A 26,486-nucleotide genomic window follows, 5' to 3' on the forward strand; every position below is an offset into this window, starting at 1 on the left:
TTTTGTAGAGGAGGAAACTGAGGCTAGCAGAGCTTAGTAAGTGTCTGAGGTCAGATTTGAACTTAGAAATTCCTGACTCCATATATGGGCCATCTAGCTGTTCCTTACATCTCCCTAAGGATTGTTGTCAAAAAAATACATTTAAACTTTGAAGTGTTATAAAAGTGTAAACTCAGATTATTGGCAAATAAGGACCCGTCCCCTGCCCCCAGCTTATCTAGAACATATATATTAGAATTTCTTTTCTTATGGTTAGCTGCAAAATAAACAGAATCTCTGGACTTTAAGAGGCATCAATGATAACACACTAAAGGGTAAAGGGGAAATCTGGAATAAGGTATGACATATGAATGTTTTGTAGGGGGCTTGGCTATACATACAGCATAAGATAAAATTTGTTTTTTTTTAAAGCATCGTGACAATTCAAGGAGCATTTATTGAGTTAAATAGGGTTCAGCACTGCTAGAATCTCTGTGTGTGGGGGGAATAAAAAAAAAAAAAAAGAAACCTGTGATACAGAAGTATATGCCCTCAAGGAGCTATTGTCTCACTGGAAAGACTAATCACACATATCCCTGAAACAATTCCAGAACTAAATTAGATGGTCTTTGAATAAGTCCCAAGGTACATGGTCTAGCCTGTAAGTGCTTAAAGAAAGAATCAATATGGGCTAAAATAATGGACATTTCTTACGGATAGAAAACTGATAAAATATTTGTGTATCCCACTTATTGAAGCAAAAAAGTGTTTAAATGTTTCTGTTCTTGATGGCTTTGCTGTTCTTGTACCCCCCAGTACTTAACACAATGTCTGGGCCATAGTAAGCATTTAATGTTGGTTGATTGATCTATTGTCGATTTCTGATATCAGTTTTGATCAGATTTCATGAGAATATAGACAAACTAAAAAAAAAAAAAAAGATTCATCCTCATGGCCTCCTTAATAATCAACACATGACGGGAAAAGATGGCTCCCTTTGGTACCCACAAATGCTTCATTGACAACATGGAGCACAGCACAATTTTCTCCTGCAAAGTTGTCATGGCAACACCAGCTGCTTGTGAGATCATTGAAGATGGGGTCATAATGGCAATGCTGTTATATGTTTTACTTAGTATAAGCCCCTTATTCAGTCAGTAAGAGAATTAACCATAATTCCATAGGCAATCAGGCATCATTAGTCCTGGGTACTTAGTACACAAAGGATGTGTAAGAAAAAAGTGAAAGGAGCAAAAAAAGGAGGAGGGGAGAAAGAGAGAATGGAATAGAAGGGAAACGGGGAAAAGGAGGAGAAGGAGGAGGAGGAGAAAGAAGGAGCTGTATGTCTTGCCTTGAGTAATTCTGTGACTATAATATGCAAATAAATTCACAAGTTCTCTCCTGTGACTGAATAGAGTGGCAGGTCTTTTTAGCCTGGACAGGAAGTGCCAGTGATGGTGTCTGCCAAGCTTGATTCAAGAGATACACAAATTGATCGCTTTCCATTATCCATACTAATGGAGAAGAGAAGAGACACAGATAATACTAGTGATACATTTTTAAGTCCATTCACTCACTCATGCACACACACATGCATTCATACACAGAGTGAGTGACTCATACAGTCATGCAGAAACACATGGTCAGGAAATTCCAGTCTGGCGAATGTTTTAAGTTGGTTTGCTTTTTCTAGGCAGCCATTCGAATTTCCTTGATGCCCTACAGAAAACTTGTAAAATGGCTAACTACACTCAGGATGTTTCTGTCCAGCTTGATCAAGTTAAGAGGGAAAGAAATTAAGTGATTTAAGATTCTGTGGTTCTCCTGCTAACAAACATGTCAAGCAACAACAACAACAAAAAAGCTGTTGAGAGGAATTGAAAGGGCACAAATGATTCCAAAAGACAGTTAAGTCCAATTTGTGCCATTTACTAGCTAGACAGCCTTGGACCACTAAGAGTCTCAGATCCAGTTTCTACATGCATTAGAGGGAAATAATACTTGTTTTGCCTACTTTCCTGGGTGAAGAAGACCAAGTATAACAATGGATATAAAAGTGCTTTGTTAAATGTTACAAAAACTTAGTTTTGTTTGTTATTATTACTAATTGGTTTCTAAATAACAGAACTAGGTGCCTTAGTGGATAGCCTTTCTTATCCTTTTAGTTTGCATGGGAGATACAAAGAATCTTGGCATAGTGAAAGAACACGAGGCCCAATATGCTCTTGGGATTTTGTTGAAAAATTGCCTCTCAAAATAGCCTTTGAAGGGGTGCAAGTGGGCAGTCTAAAACTGATAAATGTTAAAAAGAAAAAATTTTAACCCTTAGAGATTTGGAATAATGATGTTGCCCTTGGTGGGTAGGAGCAAGTAAGGATAAAAGACAACTGAAAATGTCTGTGGTCTCAAATTAGTTAGCTGGTTATTTAGCATTACTTCTGTGTTCCAAAAATGTTTTGCCCTGGAAGTAAATATTCTCCTATCAGAAGAAACAAACAAACATTCACAGCTAAAATAATAGAAACTTCAAAAGTGTTTTGAAGACAAAGCAGCTGAGAGTTTTTTCCTTAATCCTAAAATTGGGTGTGTGAAGAATCTGTCTCCATCACTAAATATATACCTATGAGCTCAAAGCAGAAAGAAAATTGGCAAAGTCCATTCTTCCTTTTATGGCAATGAAGTAGTACTTCAGTTGAAGACTCCACCTGAGCCAGGAGCTCAGAGCAGACCAGTTCCACAACTATGAGCCCAATGGAGCAGTGTGTATTAGCAAGCAAGAGACAGGCCTAGAACTGTCCGTAAGAATTTGTGTGCTCCCCAGGACATGCATAGGCAGCAGTGGGATGACACACAGTTGCTCTGCAACGTTAGAAATGAGCCTTCCCTTGGATGTGCTCTGGCCACATCCTTATACATAAACTCTTTCACATGTGAACCCACCTGGACATATGTATTCCTTATGTGGGCTCCTCTACAATTTTTCCCTTTATGAGCCTACTCTTCCCACTCAAAGTATGTATATTTCCAGGAGGAAGTACTCCAGGTCCAGGCAGGAAACGTGTCCTTGATAGTTTTCTTACTTTGTTGTCATTAAATGCTTAAAAGCCTTGTTTTTGAGCTCAATGTATCCATTGATTAGTTTTTGTTACTCAGTTTCAGTCTTGACTAGTTCTTCATGACTCCATTTGGGGGTTTTCTTGGCAAAGATACTGGAATGATTTTCCATTTTCTTCTCTAGTTCATTTTAGAGATGGGGAACTGAGCAAACAGGGATGAGTCCCTGGCCCAGAGTCACACAGCCAGTAAGTCTCTGAGGCTGGATTGTTGGCACTCTATCCACTACACCACTTAGTTGCCCCTTGAAGAGCTCACTAATCAAGGAGATAAGACACCAGCACAGCTACCATACCCATTATTATATGATAACTGCATCAGTGCAATATAAAAGCAAAGATAGTTCCAACTCTCATGGAGTTTACATCCTAATAGCAGGGAAACAATATATATAAAAGAGTCAGGGCAGGGGACCAGGAAGGACACTTTGGTCCAGAAAGTTACAAGATGGTAAATAGGGATAAATGAACACATTCTTTGCACTAACAATAATTGATTTGATTTTGCTTCTAGAACTTGATGGGGAAAGTATACCCAACTACAGACAAGGTAGTTGGCAAGACTGTGAAGAACATGGCCAAAGAATAGGGAATGAAGTGAAATGTGGTCTCCTTGAAATAGCAGGCCAGGAAAAGCAGTCACCAATGAAGAAGTAAGGAGGGTCTGTGGAGGGCCTTTCCCAAAATGAAAGATGTAAAACTTCCAGAAAAACAGTCTATAGTATAGTCAGGAATACTGTGAGAGAGAGCCTGCCATGAAGGGAAAATTGTTATTCAGATACTTTTCAGTCATGTCTGTCTAACTTCATGACCCCATCTTCAGGGTTTTTTGGGCAGTTACTGAAGTGGTTCACAATTTCCTTTTTGAGCTCATTCTACAGATGAGGAAAGTGAGGCAAATAGGATTAAATGATTTGGCCAGAGTCATATAGCTACTAAATGTCTGAGGCAAGATTTGAACTCGGAAAGATGAATCTTTCTGAACTCAGTGCTAGCTTGAACAAAATCAGAGATATGAGAAATGTGCTCTGGAGGGGGATGGTTGTACAGTTTGGATGGATCATTTGGCATAAAAAATGAAGTAAAAAGAGATAAAATGGTAAAGATAGGCTTCCATCAGGTTACAAAGGGACTGAACTTTACTTTGGAGGCAATAGGGAGCCACAGAGGATTTTTGAGCCAAAGTAAGACATGATCTAGGCTCAGAAAGGATTATTTTGGCAACAATATGAAGGAAGTAGTTGAAGTGTAGAAAGAGTGGAGGTTTTAAAAGCTGTGGTCTTATTGTAAATATTCTAGGGATATAGCCTAAAACTAGGTTGTGGCCTGGTTGTGAATAAGGAGATGGATACCAAGAGATAAAGAAATGGACTTTATTTGATCAAATGTAAGCGTTGGTGGGGAGGAAAGATTCATGGGGGTCATAGATTTAGAGCTGAAAGGAACCCTAGAAATCACCAAGATCAAACTGGACCTACTCCATGTTCCTAGGAATCTTAAGGAGAGGATCTTAAGTGTCACACAATTGGTATCTAAAGAAGGATTTGAATCAGATCTTCTTAGCTCCCAGTCCATTGTTCCACAATGCCTTTTGAAAGCAACCCCAAGGTTTTTAACATAAGGGACTAAGACACAAAGAGAGAAGTTAGAAAGAGGAGCATGTTTAAGAGGAAAGTTAATTTCTTGAGTTTTGGACAAATTCAACTTGAGGGAAGCTGTTGGAATATGTATATGAATAAATGAATAAAAATATTAAGTATTTAGCATTAAAGCACTATGCTAATCACCGGGGAGAAAAATACATAAAGTCAGACAGCCCCTACCCTCCAAATTATATTCTAGTTGGAGAAGACAATACATATAGGAGAATAGCAACCTGGGAAAAAAAGTATCCCTCTAGATGTCAGGCTATTGACAAGCAATAAAGTTTGTCAGTTGGAAGACTGAAAAGTAGAGTTAGGGTAAATAGAGAGGTGGTACATTTGCTGTGGTAGGGAAGATCAAAAGGTGACCTAGGTGGATAGCTGGATAGAACATGAAGCATAGTCTGGTCTGGTCTGGCCTAGAGAAAATTATATATAGGGAGGGAGTTACAAAGCTGAATAGTTTCATTTCCCCAGGGACTAGGTTGTGATATTATGGACAAGCACAGATAAGAATCTGGAGCTCAAAAGAGAAATCAATACGAGAGAGAGAAGTTTGGGAGATGCGTAGATATGGTAATTAAAGCCCTTGGAATTAATTAAAATGGTTGAAGAACTGAGAGGTCAGTTTGCTAGAAGGATCATCAACATAAAAATTAAAGTCTTCAAGGATGAAGTCAAAGGATGGGGTTAGGGGGAAGTATCAATCCAGGTATTAAAAACACTTGAGAGAATGACCTTGAGAATAACAGCAACAAGGATGGAAGAGTGTACTATAAATTATTGAATAGACCTCAAAAGAGGAATTAAGAGTTCTTGAAAAGGAATGGTAAAGTTTCTTGCTATTTATAGAATTAGGGTTCTTTTTTTTGGCAACATGGGTAATACAGAAATGTGTTTTGCATTACTTTGTATGTATAATTGATATCATATTACTTGCCTTTTCAATGGGTGGAGGGAGGGGAGAGAGGAAGGAAAAGAATTTGGAACTCAATTTTTAAAAAATTAATATTAAAAATAAATGGATGAATGAGTAATAATAAAAGAGGGAAAATGATGATAGAGCATATTCTGGAATGGATTAAGTCACAAACGGACTCAATAATTGTCTGGCAAACCTTTTATTCATCTATTATTGATTCTCTATCACAATACCCCTAGTAAACATTCCAAATCCCCTCATAACCCAAGCCTTCAACATGATCCTACCCCTTCTCTCTCAAAAGAAAGCCTCTATTCCTCCTTTACTGAGAGTACCAAGGCTAGCGGTCCTGGATTCCTTGTCTCTCCTCCCTCATACCTCAAAACCTCTCTACATCTTTTCCCATTCTGTTTTATTTTGAAAATTAGGTGTAATTTCCTTTTGAGAAGGCTAACCCTTGTGTTCTTTATTCTATCTCTTCCTGTACTTGCTCCCTCTCTCATTTTATCCTCTCATTCTTTTTGGATCCTTTCCCAATGCTTACAAACATGTTCCCTACCTTAGAAAACCTTCACTTAACTCTACCTTTCTTTGAGTTATCATCCTATATATTCCTTTTCCTGCCAAGCCTCTAGAAAGGATCCAAATGTATGCTTCCTTATTGCCCTCACTCTTCACTCCACTGTAATCTGCCTCTATTTCTACTATTCTATTGAAACATTGGCTGAAAAGTAACAACAACAATAACAATAATAAATAACAGCATTTCTATATTGCTTTGAGGTTTACAGAATACTTTTCAAATCTATCATTTCACCTTGGGAGATAAGTACTATTATAATGCCCATTTTACAGATAAGGAAACTGAGACAATAGCAGCTAAGTGATTCATCCACTAGCTAGGAAGACTCTAAGGCAAGATCTGATTTCAGGTTTTCCTGACTCCAAATCTTACATTCTATTCATTGTGCCTCCTCTGCACATAGCTAACTCCTTAATGGCCATCTAAACAACCCAATCCAATGGTGTTTTTTCTGTCCTCATGCTCCTTGATTTTTTCTACAACCTCAACCACTTTCAACCATTCCGTCCTTCTGAAGAGTCTCTCCTCTCTTGGTTTCTGTAACGTTTCTTTCTCCTGGTTTGTCAGCTCAGGTCTATTTGCTGAAGCTTCTTTCATTTCTTTCTTCTTAAGTGAGGATTTCCCACAAGGTTCTGTCTTCAGCTTTCTTGTCTTTTTTCTCTACACTCTATTCCTTGGATATCTCATATCATCTACTCAGCTAAGTTCAATTATCCCAGCTGATTCCCAAAGCTACGTATCCAGACCCAAGATTTCTCCTAACCTCCAAATCTGTGAATACAACTGTCCACAGATACCTCAAGCTCAAATGAATTCATCTTTGCTGCTAAGTTTCTCCCAGCTTCCTTATTTCTGCTGAAATTGAGTTTCATTGTGGTGGAGGATGATAAATAAAGACAGTCTTATTTCCCACTGGCATCCTTCATGTGCTTTAGATTCCAGTCACACTGGAATTTCCCAATCCTATATCTCTATACATATGAAGACAAGCAATGAGACCACTTCCCCTGACTGTAAGTGATCTCCACTTCCTCACATTTTCCTAGGGAATTTGTTTGGATCTCCTCTTTGACTGTCATATACTGCTTTTTTATTGTATTAACCCACATACAGAATGAAACTCTTCATTATATGTCACATCGGCCTACATCTCTTACAATCCTGAACCTCCTTTAGACCTCAAATCTAGCGTGATCTACCTGAGATTTCTTCTGACTTTCCCCAGCTGCTCCCCCACCAAATGAAATTTGTATTTTCCATCAATCAACAACATGTATTAAGTGTCTACTGTATACAAGGCACTGTGGATACACGTAGAAAGAACAAAATGATCCCTACTAACAATTAGTTAGAACTTACATTCTAATGTGTCGGCATAAATACATGTGTCTCTCTCTTCCCACCCCCTTTAACTCCTTTCTTGCTTTCTTTCTCTCTCTCCATCTCTCTGCCTCTCTCTCTTTCTCTTGTCTCTGTCGCTCCTTATTTCCTTCTTTCTTCTCTCTGTCTTTGTGTCTCTTTTTCTTTTCTTCTTCTCTCTTTTTCTCTCTCCCCTATCTCCTTCCTCTCTTTCTTTTCTCCCTCCCTCCCTCTTTCTCTTTCTCTCTTCTCTTTTTCTTTTTGTCTCTGTCTTTCTCTCTCTCTTCTCTTTTTTTGTCTGTCTTTCTGTCTCTGTCTCTGACTCTGTCTCTCTTTTTATTTTTGTCTCTTTCTGTCTCTGTCTCTCTCATACACACACACACGCAATTGGGAGTTCCTTGACAGTAGTTGCTTTCAATTTCTTTGTATTTTCAGTACATGTTATCTGGCATATAATAGGTACTTAATAAATGCTGGATAACAGAGGTGGAAGATGGGGTCATGGGTTAGGAACAGAGAGAAATTTACTTTGCTCGGATCACAGGAAGCAAGAAGAGAAATGTCTAATGAAGCTGGAAAGATAGACTGGGGCTCTTATGTAGAGGGAGAATAAACATTTATTAAAAATGCCTACTATGTGCTAGGCACTTGACAAATCTCATTGATCCTCACAACAACCCTGGGATGTAGGTATTTTGATTATCCTCATTTTTCAGTTGAGATTGAGAAAGACAGAGATTAAGTGACTTGGCCAGGTATACACAGCTAGAAAGTGTCTAAAGTTTTATTTGAACTCAGGTCTTTCTGATTTGAACTCAGGCCTAACAATCTATCTACCACGGCATCTGGTTGTTCCATATGGCTATAGAGCTTTATAAACTAAACAGATGAATTTGTATTGTACCTTAAATACAATAAGAATTGATTGAATATAAGTCATGTGGTCGAATATGTGCCTAAGGAAAATTATTTTGGAATGAACTGGAATAGGGAAAGACAAGGCAGGGACACCAATTAGGAGGCAGTTGCAAAATCTAGGTAAGAAGTACAGATGACCTGAACTAAGACAGTAGCTAATCTTCTATTTTATTAGTAAATATTTTGTAACTAATTATATACACATTTGTTGCTTCTCTTGATAGATTATAATCTCCTTGAGGACAAGCAGGGATTGATTTTCTCTGTGTCTAGCATTTTGTACCACCATGTCTGACATATAGCAGGTTCTTTAAAAAATGCTTGCTCACCAATTGATCGATTAGATTGTGAATATAGACTTGAGTTAAGCTGCATTAAAGCAATCATACTATATTCCTTTAACAATCTTAATGTACAAATCAGTACATTTACTGATAATAAATCATAATTTTTTATCCCCCAATTCAGTTACATGACCTTATATGGGGTGCAACCCACAGTTTAAGAAGATTTGATCTAGATCACAGAGTGAACTTGGAAAGAGACACCTTTAGATCTAAATCCTGGAGGAAAGATTCTTTTTTTTTTTTTTCTTATTTCTACACACAGGAAGGGTCAGAAAAGCTTTCCTGTTTATTCATTCCTCCAGAGATCCCACTATAGTAACACCTACCCATGGAACATAGTGTCTTGTACATAATAAGTAGTTAATTTGCTTGTGGGCTAACAGACATGATCTAACAAAATATTTTCATCTTGCAAAGTCTTATCAAAATGTATTTTTAGAATCTATGTACAAAAATATACATAGCCTCTCTTTGTTATGGTACCATAGTAGAACCTGCCCAATTTTGGAGAATTCCCACCTATTGGAGAATGGCTAAACAAAGATGAATATAATGGAATATTACTGTGCTGTAAGAAATGATGGAATGGGCAGTTTAAGAGGAACCTGGAAAGACCTTTATGAACTGAGGCAGAAGGAAGTGAGCAAAGCTAGAACAATTTATGAAATGACATTATGGAGGAAAAAAAAAAACTTTGATAGACTTTAGAACTCTTATTAATGCAATGATAAACCATGAGTCTGAAGGACTGAAAATTAATTAGTTAATTCACCTCCTATCAGAGAAGGGATGAACTTAAAATTTAGAACAATACATGAATATCTGAACATGGCCAATGTTGGAATCTGTTTTGCTGGACTGTCCACCTTTATTGTGAAGATTTGGGTTATTTTGCTTTTTTTCATTGTTCTGTTGAAGAGATAGATATTAAGTAGGAAGGAGAGAAAAGAAATACTTTTGTTTAAAAAGTATTTGGATTGTCCCATAAAATCTGAAACATATGGTAAATATACAAATGTGAATTTTGTGGGGAAACTTTTGAGCAGGCTGGGCTCTTGATGGACTTGGGTTTTAAGAGTGAGAACTGTAATGTTCCATCTAATCCACTGAAGTAATAGCCAAGTGACATAATCTGTGGGATGCTGGTGAAATTGTCATTTGGTGTTCAAGCAAGAGTCTGAGAAACAAATTGCTTATTCAAAGTTTATTTCACCAAAGTTAGAAAAACAAAAGCCTTAGGAATAAAACAAAGGTATTTATGACATCTGCAAAATCAATTATCATTCTGCATCATCTCATGCTAAAACATAACTCTATCATTGCACAGAATAAACAACACAGACATAACATGAAATTATGGGAGTTGATATTAAAATCATGGGACTGACAGCAAATTGTCCTGCTGGCCCAATAAGGTCTACACTGGCCAAGTGTAATGGGTCTGCTTCACTTTAGTCTGTGATGACTGCTATAGAAAGAGCAGAAACTGGTCCTTCCAGGACGCTCCCCATTGATGGTCAGAGGGTTAACTGGAACCACCAAGTCTTCTAGGGTCTCCCATTCTATCAAATTACATGTAGTTTCCATCAGCAAATATGAACAGCATTATTTTGACATGACACCCACCTGAACTGAGTCTTCCCTGGAAGGAGTCATGCTTTTTCTCCATAGGGCACAACAACTACAAATGGTGAAAAGAAGCTCACAATCCCATAGTGATCACTGCTATGCACTATAGCAAGCAATCTCCTTCATTCATGGGATGAATACAAAGAAAAAGATGACAATTTCCTCATCTCTGCTCAACCAAGAAAGCGTTGCTAAACTCTGGTCCTTAAGCAATGAGAACTCTATTCAAGACTCAGCAGAGCAGAGATTTATATAATCTCTTATGCTAATCTTGTCGACTAGATGGAGAGAGGTGAGTTAGGTGACATAGTACAATTTAGTGAATTTAAAACTAGTTGAGGTGCTGGACCCTCCCCTCCCCCCCCCAAAAGCCATTAATTAGTAATTGGACATCAAATTGCAGGGGTTTTTTTTCAGTATTGGAACTTTTTATGGTCCTGGTCCCATTTGAGGTTTTCTTGGTAGAGATGCTAGAGTACTTTACCATTTCCTTCTCCAGCTCATTTTACAGATGGAGAAACTGAGGCAAACTGGGTTAATTATTTGATCAAGGTCACACAGCAAGTAAATATTTGAGACTAGATTTGAATTCATGAAGATGAGCCATTAATAAATGATTGGATGTTAACTTGCAAGGCCATCTCTTGAACATCTCATCATGGTTTGGTTTTGCTGAATATCTTTATCAATGAAATAAGTAAAGTCATAGATGGTAAGCTTATAGTATTTACAGAAGACACAAAAACTTGGATGGACAGTTTACATACTAGAGGATGCTCAGGATCCAAAAAAATATAGATGCTATTAATTAGATCTAGACAAAACAGGACTCAAATATTACTGCTTGAGGTCCAAATCCAGCCCACCACTTTCATGAGATAGGCAAGAGCCAGATTTAGCCCAAGAGTCAGTTACCATTCCCTGGGCTTGAACTTGGGTAGACTTTAATAAGATAAAACTGGAGATAAATATAAATTCTCACACTTAGCTTCAAGAAATCAACTTGGCAAGTACAAACCAGAGGGAGCATGACTATAAAAAAGATCAGGGAGGTTTTTTGTAGTATAAGTTTAAAATCAGTCAGCATGATAAAGAAGTCAAAAAAGCTTCTTAGACTACATGAATAGAGACATAGAACATTTAGCATGAAGGTGATGGTTTCACTAACTTGCCCCTACTGGATGACATCTGACATCCGAAGTAGTATTTTTAGTTCTAGGCATTACCTATTAGTGAGGATATTGATAAACTGGAGAGCATCTAGCACCTTCTCTCTGCTGATTATTTCCATTTAAACTACATGTAACTTACAAGCTACATATATAATTGTTTGCATGTTGTCTTTTCTGTTAGAGTGGGAGTTTCTTGACTCTATTTGCCTTTTTTTGAATCTCTAGAACTTAGGACAGTGTTTGGCACACAGTGGTAGCTTAATAAACATTTGTTGATTGACACTGAAAGTCTGTGTCTCTGTGAAATGCCCTTATTGTCCAGTAGACATTTCTTTATCTCCAAAATGAGAGTTGGGCTTAATTACATCTCAGGTTGAACAAAATCATCTCCACATCTCAGTCCCATGAATGTATAATACAGTACACAGGATGATATTAGAAACACTAAAGCATATGCCTCCATGAGAAACATGGAAGCTTTTCAATGCAAAACTATAGAAGGGAATCTGCTTTTTTAAATAACCCAGATGTTTTTGCTGAAAGGCAGTGCTCCAGATTGACTGCAACTCTGTTGTTGGTTTTGATTAGAAAGCACCAGAAGGAGAGTATTTTTCAAGACAGGCACCATAAAAACATGCATATATACAGCTCATGCACCTGATTGGAATAGAAGGAAAAAATCTGATTGTATACCTACAAATATAACTCTGTGTCCTTTTCCTTTGGAGGATTTATTTCTATAAATCATGGAACTAACAGCTCTCCTGCCTTATTCATTAAGAAAACAAACACCCAAAGAAATCTGTGTTATTTTAGCTGCTGTCTTGAGTAGAAGGTCAACTCAACCTCAGATATAACTAAAGAATGGAGCTAAAAATGATATTCAGCTTCTGGGAGGCTAAGAAGGTATTCAGTATACCTTGGAACAGCAGCCTCAGATACACTAAGGCTGCCCATAATAGAAGGGTCAGACATATGGTCTCTGGGCAACCTATCAGCCCAGACCATATGGGAATGTAATTGGGAAATGCTATAAAACATGGACAGTGTTAGTATGTGGTTTTCTAAGTCAATATGCACCCTTAGGGATCCTCATATATCCATATCTAAAGATATGTATGTGTGTGTGTATACATATATATATGCACATACATACATACATATCCATTTCAAGGTGAGTTTGACACCACTGTCTACATTTTCATAAATTAAATACTGGACAGGTAGGAGAGACTGGAAGGCAGGGAGAAATATAAACTTAAAGCCAAGTCAATAGCTTTGCAATAATATCATATACTCTATTTTAAAAGAAAACCCTTCTATTCATAATGATTCTGTTCTATTAGTATGTAAGCTTCTTGAAGACAAGGACTATGTTTTTGTTTTTCTTGATATACCAGTGCTTAGAAAAGTGCCTGACATACAGTAAGTGTTTAATAAATGCTCATTGGCCAATTGACTTTCATCTGTCAGCACTGAGCTAACATGTCCCATGTTCATGGCAGCATTCTGAGCCAGGCAAGAATGTCATATGGTTCCCATCTGAAAGGGGACTTTAACATAGACCTTGCCCAGCCAGACAACTATCCAGCGTCAGATAATGTTTGAGCAAACCTACTGGTGCTTTTCTCTTCCTCCAAAGGATGGCTAGGATAATTAAGAGAGCAGCCTTTGTATCTCAAAGCACAGATATCAGTTTCTCTTGGGATTTTAAAATAGCCAGCCAGTCAGGCCTTGGATCCTGTAACACTGAGTGGTTGCAGTGACTGACAATCAGTATATTTGGATGCTAATAATAGGAATAATAAAATATGAGAATGATATAAGAATAACTGGAATTTTTATGGAATTTCAAAGGTTGCAAAGTGCTTTATATAGGTTTTCTCATTTGAGCTTCACAACAGCCAGGTGAGGTAAATACTTCCCACAAGAAAAATCTTTCCCCTTTCCCTTTTCCTTTCTATCCCTACCTCAAGAAAAAAAACAAAGCAAAATTCCTTATGGATGAAATTCTGAGTGTAAAAGATGGCAAATGAGAACAAGAAGTGGTGTCCCTACCAAAGCAATATGTGTGTTTAGAACAAAGGTTCTAATTTTATTTTTTGGATCATGCGCCTTTTTGGAAGTTTAGTAAAGCTTATGACCCCCTCTCAGAATAATGTTTTTAAATACAGAAAATAAAATAAAATATGTAGAACTGCAAAGGAAACCAATGATATTAAAACAAAGCTATTAAAATATTTTTAAAAAACAGGTTCATAAACCCCAAGAATCCTTTCTCTTTTGGAAGGTATCCATGAGGGCATTTTCATGATTTCTTCATTGTTTTTCTGAATGAGTGTGGTTATTGTCTTTCCATTGAAATGAAACCTGTGTATTAGTCTTCCTCAATAGTAAACCTTTGCCTGGAACAGACATATATGCAACAGCTACAAAAGATGAGCAAGAACAGCACTGAATGACTTATAACCAAGACACTGACAGCAAAGAGGTACAAGGTTTTATCACAGTAATCTTGAGGCTGGTGGAATGGAGGAATGAAATTTGGCAGGTAGATGGAAAAGACCCAGTAGTTGCCCAGTATGAACCAGATGAAGAGGAAGAGGCTGAGGATGAGGTGGATATAGTATTTATGAGCATTCTGTCTCCAGGGATATTCATCATCATCATCGTCATCGATCACAACAGACTTGGAGAGTAGCTGTCTCATCTTGGTGGAGTCATAGAGCAGAAGAGAAACCTGTAATATAGACAGGCAGAGAAGGGGTGGGGAGGAGGAAGAGGAGGAGGAGAGAAGAGAATGTCATAGATCAGAATGATGGAAGGGAGATGGATTTTTTGTTATAAGGCTATAAGACTATGGATGAAGACCTGGATAAAAAAAGAGATCACTAGATCCAACTGCCTCAAATTTTTAAAAACAAATTTGTGTTGGATCAGCTGGGTGGCAAGGTGGATGGGGCCCTGACTTTGGGGTCAGGAAAACCTGATTTCAAACCCAGAAAAGGAGTTGACTTCCTTCTTATTCCCATTAGCAGAATGTAAGCTCCTTAAGGTCAGGCACGTTCTCTTTTATTTGTATCCCCAGTACCCAGTGCAAAAATGGGAACTTAATGAATTCTTTTTAATTTATTGGTTTATGAACTATGGAAGTCATTTCAATTGTTTCTCTAAAACATGGGTAATAATATCTATTCCTAAGTCCTTGTCTCATAGGAAGACTGTGAGAACAAAAGGTATTATTCAGGGATGGGCTAAAGTCAGACTAAACTGGGATTTAAAAATTTTCCCACTTCAGGAATTTATGAACCCTACAAATCAAGACTTGGTTTATTGTTTTGTTGCTTGTAGAATCTATAAAAAGTTGGAGAAAAAAAATAATGCAAATTAAACTTAAACATGTGTTGAAGTTTTTTTTGTTTGTTTGTTTTAAGAGGGCTAGTTGTTAAATATTTATTAGCATACCCCTGGTATTATATAAAAAGAGGAGATTAAGCTTACCTTTTGGCCCATCCTTCCTCTTCTCACTCCCTTCTCCATTTATAGATCCAGGAGAGGGAGGACTAGATTCCGACTCCTCTTGTTACTTTAAACATGCAGGAGTCTCCATTGAGATTCCAACTAGGTAGAAAGTACTCCAGCTGTTCTTAATGAAGAAGTCTCAGTATATCACAACAGGGTTAAGTGTGCCAGAAACAGGAAGTCCTATAATTCCAGCCTGTCATGAAACAGTTACTGTTTTCCCAGTAAAGGTTTCCTTACCCAAATGTGCATATGTGTATATAAATGGAAGCTGCACAAGAACAGGGCTCTCAGGGTAGTTTTCATGAGGCCAGTTTTTCTGCTGCCCCCATCACATTATTTAACACTATTTAACAATAGTTAGTCTTTTAATTTAACCTTTATTTAACAATAGCTAACATTTTTATAGTGCTTTAAAGTTTATAAAACACTTTACATATATATTATCTCATCTGTACATTTTTACCATGACTCTATGAGGTAAGACGATTATTATGAGGTGAGAATATTATTATTATTCCCATTTTACAGCTGAGAAAATGAAGGATGAGAGGGAAGTAGAGTGACTTGTCCCACTCTGTTACCCAGCTCTGCATTTCAAGTTCAGCATCCTACTGTCCTATCCTACTAAAAGGAGATCTACTTATCCCTAGCAGGAAAATAAGGTTGCACAGTAGAAAGGATAGGAAGGGTGAGGTTAAGCTAGCAGAGAAGAACGGAGCAAAGGAGAAGGGTACTGAAAACAGAACCAACTCTAGATGAGACACCACAGTAAGGAAAGTTCAGGGAGAGCGTTTTTAGCATCCACCATTTTTTGCTCCCATCAAAAATAAACTCATTCTCTGTCTCATCCCCTTGGTATTCTTTGCTATCTGGGCACTGAACTCAGATGGTTCTGGAGGACAAAGTGAGGCTGGTGACCTTGCATAACCCTCCCTCCCTGAAATCCAATTCACTTGCATGTCATGGTATCAGCTCCCTGATGTCACGGTCATCTTCAAGAACAAGGGACAAACAACAACAGTAGCTACTTGCTAAATTAATTAAAGCCATTAAAGTGCTAATGATATCTTTGTTCCCTATTGCAACAAGAGGCGTTAATGCCTTAACCCTCTCTTATTGACAAATAACTGGAGTTTCAGACTCAACAAAAAGCTGGAATATATATTTGGGAAGGAGGAGATAGCCTTTGGTGAGCAATTCCAATCACAGATTAAGTCTGCTCATAAAGCAACTCCTGATGGAAACCATCTTTGGCATCTGATTTCTTCCTGCCTATAGTTGTCTGGGGAATTTCCCCTGAAAATGATTTGTACCAAATTGGGAACTGGGCTGTCGGAAAGCATATGCCCAACTTTGCTCCACCTTATACTCAGCAACTAAAGTATGTCTGTTATGAGCCCTTAGGGACCAGAATTCAGTGCTGCTATTTTCTCCTGAAGAAGTGGTTAAAATTAAACTTAGAAGAACCAGAAGAATAATGAAAACTATAATGACATGGAACCATTGTGCGGGGCGAATAGGTACATATATGTAATCCCTACTACTGGGGGAGACTAGGACTGGTGGGTTTCTTGAGCTCAGGAGTTCTGAGCTTTAGTAAGACTGTTGATTGCTGCCAGCACTGAGTATAGTACCGATATGGAGAGCCTGCCTTCAGGAGAAAAGAATCTATCATGTTCTTTAAAGAGGATTGGATTGACTCAGGTGCAGATTCAAGTGGATACTTAGAGCTTGGGGGAGATGGAAAAATCTAGTCTTAAAAAAAAATTTAGGGGCAGGTAGTGTAGTGGATAAAGCACCAGCCGTGAAGTCAGGAGGACCTGATTTAAATCTGGCCTCAGACACTTAATACTTCCTAACTGTGTGACTCTGGGCAAGTCACTTAACCCCAACTGCCTCAGCAAAAAAAAAAAAAAAAAAAAAAAATCAAATGTCTTAAGAACTCTTATCAACACCATAATCAAAATTCTAGAGGACTTCTGATGAAGAAGAATGTTATCCTCATTCTGATAGCAAGATAATGGACTAAATTTGCAAGTGAGACCAAGCTCATATGGGAGTTTGTTTTGTTTAACTATGCATTTTCCCCCTAGGGAGTTTTTTCCTAAGGAGTAGGGTAGTTGGAGAGAAAGAAAAAAAAAAAGAAATGCTTGAGAATTGGGAAAAAAAAAAAGTATAATTTAAAATAACCACTAAACTAAACTAAATCCATTTGATACACCCAAAATCCTTTGGGTGAAGAATCTAGGCTCATCTCCATCTCTTCTCCCACCCCACCCTTATTTGTGAGACCATCTGCATTCCAGAAGTGGGTTTTGTGTGTGTGTGTGTGTGTGTGTGTGTGTATGTATTTAAATTTTGAGAACAGGTCATTACAGTGTTTGAAGACCTAAATGTGAACGAAGAAGGTCCTTCCCAAAATGACATAGAAAAAATGTGATGCTGGTCAGAATCCAAGAGGCTGGAACACAGCAAACCTTAAGCAGAAGAGGGGGATGTCAGAATTCAGGGCTTGTCTCTTCCCAGATGAGTGAGGAGCTGTTCACTCAAGCCAGATGGAACCGCGGGGTTTGATGGCTAGCTGTTATTTAGTTTTTCAATGAGGCATATCCCTGAGGGCAGGGGAAGGAGATGGGATGAGGGACAAAGAGGGTAATTTAATATGGAATGATGGCTAAGGAATGTGTAGCATTTCACTAAGAAATGTGCATCATTTCCATTGTGAATGAGTCAGAGTACGGCCAGTACTCTATTAACTGGCCCTCACCCAAGCAGAAAGCTTTGGAAGCTAGCGTTTCTACATCTTCCTTCTAATCCTCCTTCAAATCCTCCTTCTAAGAAGCTAGCCAGAAGAGGTCATAGACTTGATTTAAAAGGGACCCTAGAGATCACTACCCTTACTCTTTGATTTTATAAAATAGGAAACTGAGGACAAGAGAAGTGACTTGATTTGAATTCATCTTTCCTTTGGCTCCAGTCCAGCATCGTTCCTGTAACCAGGCAGACTATAAAAATGGATTGATATGATCTGGATGGCAGACACTGATTATGTGCTGTCTCAGATGTTTTGGGGAAAGAGACTTAGCACCTACTATGTGCTAAATGCTATATACAGATATCATTTCATTTGGTTCTTACAACAACCCTGGATGATACATCTTATTATTATCCCCAAATTACTGTTGAGGAGACTGAGATTCGGTGACTTTCTCAGAGTCAAATTAGTAAGGGTCTAGGTCATATGTGAACTCATGTTTTCCCTATCTGTTCTGTCACCAGATAGACACCAACTGACAATGGTGATTTACCTCTAGATTTTCCTAGGAGCAGTCCCTATGCCCTCCTGCTGACACACTTTCCTGGGCTGTTTTTTAAATCAATAGGAAAAAACATTTGTGGGAGCTAATGTTCTGCAGGCTTGCCAGCTGCAGGAAAATCCAGGAAGTGAAGGAACAGGAGGAGAGGGAGGAGAAAGGAGAGGGGGAAAGGGGAGAATTTTCTTTCTTCTGCAACACAAGAAGGCAGCTTGCTGATTGGCTCAGGACTGGAAAATTCAGGGTGAAAATGAGAATAAACTTGCACTTTTAAGTGTGACTTCAACCTAAAGGACATCCTCCCTAGAGAGATTTCTCTTAAAAGAAGGTTCAGTTCCTTAGTTTCCTTATTTGTATATTTTCCACATTTTTTAGGTCCTGCTCTTGGAGGAGTTTGCTAAAAATGTACTATAAGGGTCAGAGCAAGAGGGAAATAATGCGCTCATGTGCTATTTGTGACAGTTCTCTTCTCTAAGGCAGAATCCTGTTGCCCCCCAGCGGCTGCACTGTGTCCCGGCCACTGGCTGAGGCTGACAGCAGTGGCCAGGGGAAACGCGGTGGTCAGAGCAAGTGTTGCCTGCCATCCTAAATGTGCCTAGATTTCCTCTTAGTTACCAGATGCTACAGCTTCTTAATGCTTTTCTCTCTTTTAAAGGTGGAAGCATTTTCTCTGGTTTTGCTAAGCCCCTTAAGGGCAGGCACAAGCAATTTATGAGATCTTGCTATTTTTCTATTGAAAATATCTAGGGAGTAATGCCTGTCAGGGAGACCGTCCCTGCTATGTTAAAACAGCTGTGATTCCTTTGACATGCTTTCTTATCCTTAGCATTGAACAGTTCTCCTCTTTGTGAATCCCTCAGTTTTTTTTTTTTTAACCTCCTAATCCTTGATTTCTTATCAATTACTTCCTCTAAAAACTCATTTGAATAATATTGTGTCTTATGGATATAGAATGTATTATTTTTGAGGATATGAGCTAATTAATTCATCAAACCATTTGAAAGAGGAATTAGGAGACTCAGGTTCCTGCCCCAGGTCAGTTACAAACAAGCCATTTCCCCATCTAAGGGTGTAGACAAGATAACAATAAAAATAATGCTTATAATATTACAACTAATAACATAATAATTTACATAGCATCCCCAAGGGGTCGGGATTATTTCTATCATTATTACTCTCAAGAAAACATCACATTAATCTGATGTGCCTAGATATCAGTTAACCTCCCAATATCAATTAACCAACTAATATCAATAATCCATCTGATAAATCCCAATTTCAATTAACCAGCCAATATCAGTTATTCAGCTGATATCTTCCAATATCAATTAAACAGCGAGTGTCACTTATCTATCTGATATCTTCCAATATCAATTAATCTATCAATATCATTTAACCAGCTCATATCTCTCAATATCAATTAGCTAATTGATATCATCTTGATATTTGGGAGCTAGGTCAAGAAGACTGTCCCAAATACTTATTAGTCTCAGTTTCTTCATCTGTAAAAGGGGAATAATAACAAGTACTTCACAAGGTCATTGTGAGAAGTAAGTAAGATAACATATAAAAAGCACTTTTCACATCTTAAAAGCACTATATATAAACACTAGTGTTGTCTAAAATGGAAATGTCCTTGAGGGGCTTTGGAACTGTGTCCAGATGTTGCACATGGAGGTCTCTGTGTCCATCCCCTCTTCTCCCAAAGAGTTGGAGTGGCCTCCTTTGATTGCTGCCATTTTTAGGACATTGCTACAGCTATCTATGGGAAGTCCAGATCTCCTGGCCTTTTGAGGGTTATAAGATTTTCCTCTGGTCAAGTGGAGGAATTAAAGATTTCCCACCCTACTTTTCCCATTCCAAACAATTCCCTTTCAAGGACTGAGGAAATTCCCTCCACCAACTCCATTCTCTGCAATTTAAACTTGCAGCCCTAGGAAGTTAAACTGCTTGCTCTGTGTCAGTATGTATTAGGGGCAGGACTCAAAGTCAAGTCTCTTTTGGCTTTGAAGACTTTAGTTACTTTATCTCTTAAAACAAAACAAAAACAAAAACCAAAAACAAGACCAGAATAAAAGCCAACTCCGTTACGAAGAAACCAATTGAGGCTTTAGTTTTAGTTTTTTCTCTAACATGCCCCTACATAGAGAGTTACCTTCTTCCACTCTTTGCAACCAAATTTTTTTTCCCCTTTCATATGTGGACTTTATTTGTACCAATCCAAAATATCTGAGGCCAACTCATGAGGCAGAACAGTGTTTATGACAACCTGTCTTTTATTACCAGTGCCTAATGCAGTGCCTGGCACATCAGTAGGCTCTTGATAAATGCTCATTGATGATTTATTAGTTGATATGCTGATACTAACAAGGTACAAACCATATTTCATTCAGTGACTCTGGACTAAGTAAATTCATCCTTCTTCCATTTTCTCATCAATATAATGGCATGATGGGATTAATAACCCATTTCACAGAGATACAGGGAATACAAATGCATTTTGTTGATGGTGCTTAATATTAAATGTTATTATTGCTAATAGAATTCTACATTTGGTGTAACTTAAAAATTTACTCCCTATTGGAGCTAATGATTATTGACTTCTAGTAAATTATCTTGTGGTGATGAGTATCAAAATTTAATTTGCTATTGCATGGCTTTAGCTAGGCAGGAAAACATCACTGTTGTTTATTAGGGTCCCAAGCTGTTCATTAAAGGAAATTACTCCAGTTTTTGTTTTTTTGTTTTTTTTTTGGTTTCTTTCCTAGAGGAAAAGTTTTCTGTTATTAAAAAGAAAAGACTGCCCAGATTCTAATATCTCTAAAGGAAAAGTTCAACTCTCAGCAGTCAGATGGCTCAGCAAGTGAGTCATCCAACGTTAATGACTTTCTCTGTGCATGTTATCCTCTTTATGGAATTCTATTCAGGAGTTCTGGCATTAGGACTCTGTTTTAGGTAAGGCTGCATTCTAATAAGAGTCTTAGGGGCTCCTGGGAATCACTGGAATCCAAGATGGAACTGAAGAGTCAAATATTCTGTTAATAAATTTTGTCTTATAGTGGGTAATGAAGCAACAGAGTAACTGTAATATACATAGCTATTATTCATCAAGAAAGGTGTCAGTCAATCAGCAAGCATTTATTAATGTCCTACTATGTTCTAGGGACTGGGGAAACCAAGCAATAAAAGACATAATTCCTACTCTCAAGGACTTCACATTCTACACGGGAAGACAGTATGGAGAGATAGGTAGATGGATGGATGGATGGATATAGCTAGATGGTAGATAAATAGATATGATAGATGGATAGATATAGATCAATAGATAGATAAATAGGTATGGATAGATCAATAGATAGATAAATAGATATAAATAGATGGATCATTGTATAGATGGATGGATAGATATAGAAAATCAATGGATAGCTAGATAGATGGGTACATAGATATATGAGTACATAAATAGAGATGATAGATGAATAGATATAGATTGAGAGATGGAGAGACAAACAAATATAGATAGATCAATGGATAGTGAGATAGCTAGATGGATGAATGGATGAATAGATAGATGGATAGAATGATATTGATAGATGGATGAATAGATGGATAGATAAATAGGTATATGGATAAAAAGATAGATGAATGGATACATAGATGATACATAGATGAATAGATATAGATAAACAGATAAATAAGTATGGATAGATGGATAAACATATAGCTGGATAAATACAGATGAATAGCTAGATGGATGGATAAGATGAGAGAGATGGGTGGATGAACAGATGGAAGGATAAATAGAGAGTTGAATGGATACGTAGATATATGGGTACATAGATGATAGATGAATAGATTGAAAAATACATAAATAGATATATAAAATGTTAGATAGAAGAATAGACACATATGGACATATAAATGTAGCCACAGACACAGAAACACAAATATCTATAATACCCATATATAAATATAGACATAGCCATAGTTACATAGAATAAATATAAATGTAGTAAATATAAGAGAGTTAAGAAAGAAGAGTACCAGCAATTTGGGAGGGAGAACAGGAAAAGCTTTGTGTAGAAAATAGTGCATGAAGACACTGTGGTGTGGATGTGAGGAAGAAATGCACTCCTGGTCTACAATGGTGACTATGGAAGCAAAGACACTGAGATAAGAGAGTACTTTGAGTGAGGAACAGAGATCAAGTCAGTTTGAACCACAGAATGTGAGAAGGGAGTGATATATAAATGAGGCTGAATTGATATATTGGGAAAAGATTGTGGAGAGTAGAGTGTGAGAGTGAGAGAATAGAGAGTATGAGTAGAGGGGAAAGAAATATGCATTTATCTATGTCTATGTGTCAAGATCTATGCTAAGTGCTTTACAAATATATCTCCTTTAATCCTTGCAAGCACCTTGATGTTGTTATCCTTCACATTTTACAGTTGAGAAAACAAATAAATAAGAGTAAGTGACTTGTGGAAGGTCACACAGCTCATAAGAATCTGGAGCTGGATTTGAATTCAGGTCTTTCTAACTCTAGGCACAGGGCTCTTTATTCACCACTAAAATGCCTTTAGTTAGAGGGGGCAGCTAGGTATATAGGTATAGTGGAAAGGTATAGGTACAGTGGAAAGAGCACCAGCCCTGAAGTCAGGAGGACCTGAGTTCAAATCTAATGTCAGACACTTAATCCCTTCCTAGCTGTGTGATACTGGGCAAATCACTGAACCCCAATTGTCTTCCCCTCCATCCCCCCCCCCAAAAAAGGAAGGAAAAACTAATTAGAGGAATTTATATCTGGTCCTAGGGGCAATAAAGCACCACTAGCATGTATTGAGTAGGGAGTGCTATGGTCACATCTGCTCTTAATAAAAATAATTTTGGCAGCAGTGTGGAGAACCAAGTGAAGAAGGAAGACTTGAGGTAGTGAGATCACCTAGATTTCTGTTGCTTTTATTGCTGAAATGTCTGAATAGTCATGATCCTATTTGGGATTTTCTTGACAGAGATCATTATTTCCTTCTCCAGCTCATTTTACAGATGAGGACTCTGAGGCAAACAGGATGAAGTGACTTGCCCAGGGTCACACGGTGTCTGAAGCAGGATTTGAACTCAGGAGGATGAGCCTTCCTGACTCCAGACCTGGTGCTCAATGGCATCACCTAACTGTCCAACAGCAGCAACCACCAGCACAATGAGAAGACTTGAGGTTGTAGACCCACTAGAAGAACATAGCCATCATGTAGACAGGGGAGCCTGAAGTAAGATGGAAGTTATTGGCGTAAAGAAAAGAGATCAGAGAAAGATTATAGAGCTGGAAACAGTGAGATTTGACACCTTGATTAGATGTGTATGGCGAGGTAGATTGAAGAAGAATAGTTTAGGCTGCAATCAGGTTGTATGGTAGATAAAGCAGTGGACTTGGAGTCAGCGAGCACCTGGGTTCAGATGCTATCTCAGGCACTTATCTGGGCAAATCATCTAACCTTTCCTTTGTCTTATTTTCTACATCTTTAAAAGGTGAGGATTGGATTTAGGACTCTGAATCTCCTTTATCTATAAGTCCATTCTCCTATGATCTTACAATAACACTGAGGGTACAAAATCAGGAGTCTGGAAGATAGTGGTGCCTTTGATAGAAATCTGGAAATTTGGCAGCAAAGGGGGTTGGAAAGAAAGATAATGTTTTCTAAATGTTGGGCTTGACATGTATCCTTGGTATATCAAATTTGCAATGTCCAATAGATAATGGTGTGGAACTGAAGCACATGAGAGAAACTAAGGCTAGATTAATTCTCATGAGAATTACAGAAAGAAAACAGAGACATTGGGAGACAAGGAGACGAAAAAAAGACAGAGAAAGGTATCATACCTATCAGAAAAGACAAATACTGGAGGTGACAAGATAGGGAATCAAGAGGAATAAAAGCACTGCCTGGTTATGGTGAGAGCCCGCTGAATTTGGACAACATGAATTTAGAACATTTCCAGTCAACGGTTCAGCAGCACATGCACTTTAGAGAATGGAGGAAGCAGGAATGACCAAGGTTTGAAGGTTATTTAGCTGAAGAGACTGAGGGTCTAAGTTCAAGTGACTTGACTATCATCATTGAGCTGGGATACAAAGCACTAGATCCTAAATACTAGGAATCACCAGGGTAAAAAGAAGTGGATAAGATGCTACAATAGGAAGCCTCTGCATAGCCCAAGAACACTAGGAGGATCCTCAAACTGAGGGTGAAGATAATGATGTGGAAGGAACAAAGGTGTACAAGTACAGATTAACTGTAAGGAAATAACCTCTTAAATTGAAGGATGTTTAGAATGAACATTTTTGGTCCAGAGCAACAGTTCCCAATTTTTTTTGACCAGAACCACTCTATACTCTTAGAAATTATTGAGGATCCTAAAGATCTTTTTGGGGGGAAGGAGGAAATTGGGGGTAAGTGGCTTGATCAAGGTTGCACAACTAACAAGGGTCACATTTCTGAGATTGGATTTGAACTCAGGTTCTCTTTACTTTCAGGGATGGTGCTCTATCTAATTGTGCCACATTAGCAGCCCTCCAAAGAATTTTTGTTTATGTGGGTTATATTCATATTTATTATACTAAAAATTAAAATTATTATAATATCATTTCACGATAATACTGTGCAATATAGTATAGAACATATTGAAAAGATCTCAGGAACTTCTAGAGGTCCCCAAACCATACTTTGAGAAACATTGGTTAAAATACTTAAAAATAAAATTTGAAATGCAATTATTCCTGGACTTCTTTATGTTAAATCATTACTTATTATCCTATTTGGGGAAATATCCCCTGGGATGCCTTAGATGTAAACAGAGTGAGGAAAGATAAGCAGAAGTTGGAAATTCTTTTTCTGCATTGAGGGGAAGTCAATTCCAGGAAGACCCCATTCCTGGGAGACAAACAGGGATTTCAACTTTGGGTGGGAGTGATTCCAGACAAAATAAAAAAGGATCTCTGAGAGACGCAGTAAGTCACTTAGTTCCTGTCTGTAAAATGAAGGAGTAGGACTAGATCAGGGATTCTTAATCTGAGGCCCATAGACTTTAAAAAAATTGTAATAACTGTATTTCAATATAATTGATTTCCTGACTTTTTAATATATTCTTTATTTCAATATAATTGGTTTCCTAACTTTTAAACATTCTGATAACTCTATTTCAATATAATTTTTTCACTTTTTCTTAATATTCTGATAACTCTATTTCAATATAATTAGATTCTTTTGTACTTTCATTTCAACATATTGGATTCCTTTGTAATTCTATATATTTTACTTTATACATTCAAATAAATTATTCTTAAGAAAAGATCCATGGGCAAAGACAAAGTCAGAGAACTAGAGACAGAGAGAATAATAGGTAGCAATTTGCTAGAGAAGATGGGAGGGGATAGGTTCAAGCATACATCTAGGAAGGTTGTGCTTGGCAAGGAGAAGGACTACTTCTTTGTCATACACTTAAAAAAAGGAGAGAAAAGGGAATTTTGAGATGAAGAGATTGAGGTTGGAAAGTCTGTACCAAATGGCCTCCATTTTCTTAGTAAAGAAGGCACGTTTTTCAGCAGAGAAAAAGTGAGTAGGAAATATTCTCAATGTACTACATGACCAAAGGGGATCATGACACAAAAAAGGGTAAGAACCCCTGTACTACATAATCTTTATGTTTCCTTATAGCTCTAAATGTGTATTCCTGTATTTCATGGAAAACAATCAAAACCTCTTTTCATGTGTGTGTGTGTGTGTGTGTGTGTGAGATCTATGTACATACCTGGAACATGTAAAATAGTGCCTAAAATTTCTTACAATTTTATATTTTTGCCATTGGCATTTTATACAAAGACCCAAATCAGAAGACTTCATTAAGTTCAGAGGAAGCAGGGAATGGCAAAACTGGAAGCTGAGAGGGGTGGCAATAGAGATGACCAGCAGGGGGTACCAAAGAGC

The 26,486-nt window shown here is 37.7% G+C and overlaps 1 protein-coding gene across 1 annotated transcript in view; it reads right to left on the reverse strand.

The window, feature by feature from the left end:
• Positions 1 to 11,054: 11,054 nt before the first annotated feature.
• Positions 11,055 to 26,486, reverse strand: part of TMEM272 (transmembrane protein 272) — a 44,954-nt gene continuing 29,522 nt past the window's right edge. Inside the window, exon 5 of the mRNA XM_031961964.1 lies at positions 11,055 to 14,405. Coding sequence (XP_031817824.1) covers positions 14,043 to 14,405 — 363 coding nt within the window. The 3' untranslated portion in view covers positions 11,055 to 14,042. The remainder of the gene's footprint in view (positions 14,406 to 26,486) is intronic.

Source organism: Sarcophilus harrisii, chromosome 3, assembly GCF_902635505.1.
Source record: "Sarcophilus harrisii chromosome 3, mSarHar1.11, whole genome shotgun sequence".
NCBI classification, from domain to species: Eukaryota; Metazoa; Chordata; class Mammalia; order Dasyuromorphia; family Dasyuridae; genus Sarcophilus; species Sarcophilus harrisii.